Source organism: Pteropus vampyrus, unplaced genomic scaffold (assembly GCF_000151845.1).
Source record: "Pteropus vampyrus isolate Shadow unplaced genomic scaffold, Pvam_2.0 Scaffold494, whole genome shotgun sequence".
In the NCBI taxonomy this organism is placed as follows: Eukaryota; Metazoa; Chordata; class Mammalia; order Chiroptera; family Pteropodidae; genus Pteropus; species Pteropus vampyrus.
This window is the reverse complement of record NW_011889275.1, coordinates 102,218-103,500: the sequence shown is the minus strand read 5'-3', so window position 1 is coordinate 103,500 and position 1,283 is coordinate 102,218. Positions and strand designations below refer to the sequence as shown.

At 61.7% G+C, this 1,283-nt stretch overlaps 1 protein-coding gene across 1 annotated transcript in view; it reads right to left on the bottom strand.

The window, feature by feature from the left end:
- LOC105307409 (kallikrein-11-like) overlaps window positions 1-982 on the bottom strand; it is a gene marked incomplete at its 3' end in the record, with an annotated part of 9,892 nt that extends 8,910 nt beyond the window's left edge. Inside the window, exons 1-3 of the mRNA XM_011382915.2 lie at window positions 955-982; window positions 685-740; window positions 14-173 (exon numbers count right to left, since the gene is read on the bottom strand). Coding sequence (XP_011381217.2) covers window positions 14-173; window positions 685-740; window positions 955-974 — 236 coding nt within the window. The remainder of the gene's footprint in view (window positions 1-13; window positions 174-684; window positions 741-954) is intronic.
- Between the last annotated feature and the right edge of the window lie 301 nt (window positions 983-1,283).

The window sequence follows — 1,283 nt, the reverse complement described above, 5'->3', positions numbered from 1 at the left end:
ACAGGGGGCTTACCTGCCGCTGCAGTGAGCAGCCGTGAGGACCCACCTGCGATCAATGAGGACCCCCCCACAGCGCAGGCTGGTCCCCTCAAACAGCCCCACCTGCCAAGGCTGCGAGTGGGGGACACACTCCGTGCCGTTGTAAATCTTCTCCGTGGATGCGTGGCTGAGCCCTGAGGACAGGAGCGTGGGCCGGAGAGGTGGGGTCAGAGACCTCGACATTGTGGATCAGGGGTGGGAAGAGAGATGGAGAGACGGAGAGAAAGAGAGAGAGAGAGAGAGAGAGAGAGAGAGAGAGAGAGAGAGAGGCGCGAGGAAAGCAGAGATCCTGAGACAGTCAGACACAGGGAGACAGACCTCACGACATATAGAAAAAGACACAGTGAAACACCCAACAGGTCCAGAGAGGAAGAGAAGGAGAGAAACAGAGAGGCTTAACGACAGAGACTCAGAGAGAGAGACAGACAGAGACAGACAGACGGACAGAAGGACAGGGAGAGACAGAGGGGAGGTGGATCACAAGACAGGGCGGGAGGAGGGCAGAATCCCAGAAGCTGGAGGTGAATGGAGGCACAGGGTCAGCCCCCCCACTCAGGGCCAGGCTGGGGGGCAGAGCTGAGATAGGGAGATGGGGGCCCCCTCGTGGGGGAGGGAGGGACCCTCCTTCCCCGCCGGAAAACTCACCAATAACACACAGGAGCAAAAAGATGCCGGACCCCATGGCGGGCCACCTCCAAGTTCTGGGGGTAAAGGTGGGGGGCTCAGATGGCGCCCCCCTTCCCTACCCTGCCCACCGTCGGCTCCCCGGGGGTGGGGCATGGGCCGCCCTGCCCTCTCTCTGCCACCCCCTCACCGGCGACTGCCTGCCCCCTGCTCGCCTGGCGTCTCTGCCTGCTGGGGACACCGTGTGGCTGCTGCAGTTTTGGCCTGGGTCTCTGTCACCTGTCTGCTTACCTGCCTGCCTCTCTCATCATCTGCCGGTCCGAGCTCCCACTGTCCACCTGGCTTCTCAGCCACCTGTCATGCTGCCCCACCTGTCCCCCTCCTTCTGTCTGTCTGTCCCAGACTGGCAGCTGACACAGCTTTTAACTCCCAGCCCGTTCGGTTTCCTGGTGGAGGGAAGGGGACACGGAAGACACAGGCGGGGCACCCTCTAATCCTCTTCTTGACTAATGACACTTAATTAAGCTTTACAGCTGAATGGAAGGGGAGTGAGGCAGGGGTCTGGGCGGGCTCTGGGGGAACACCCGGCCCCGCTCCTCTCGCTTCCTCCCCAGACCGGC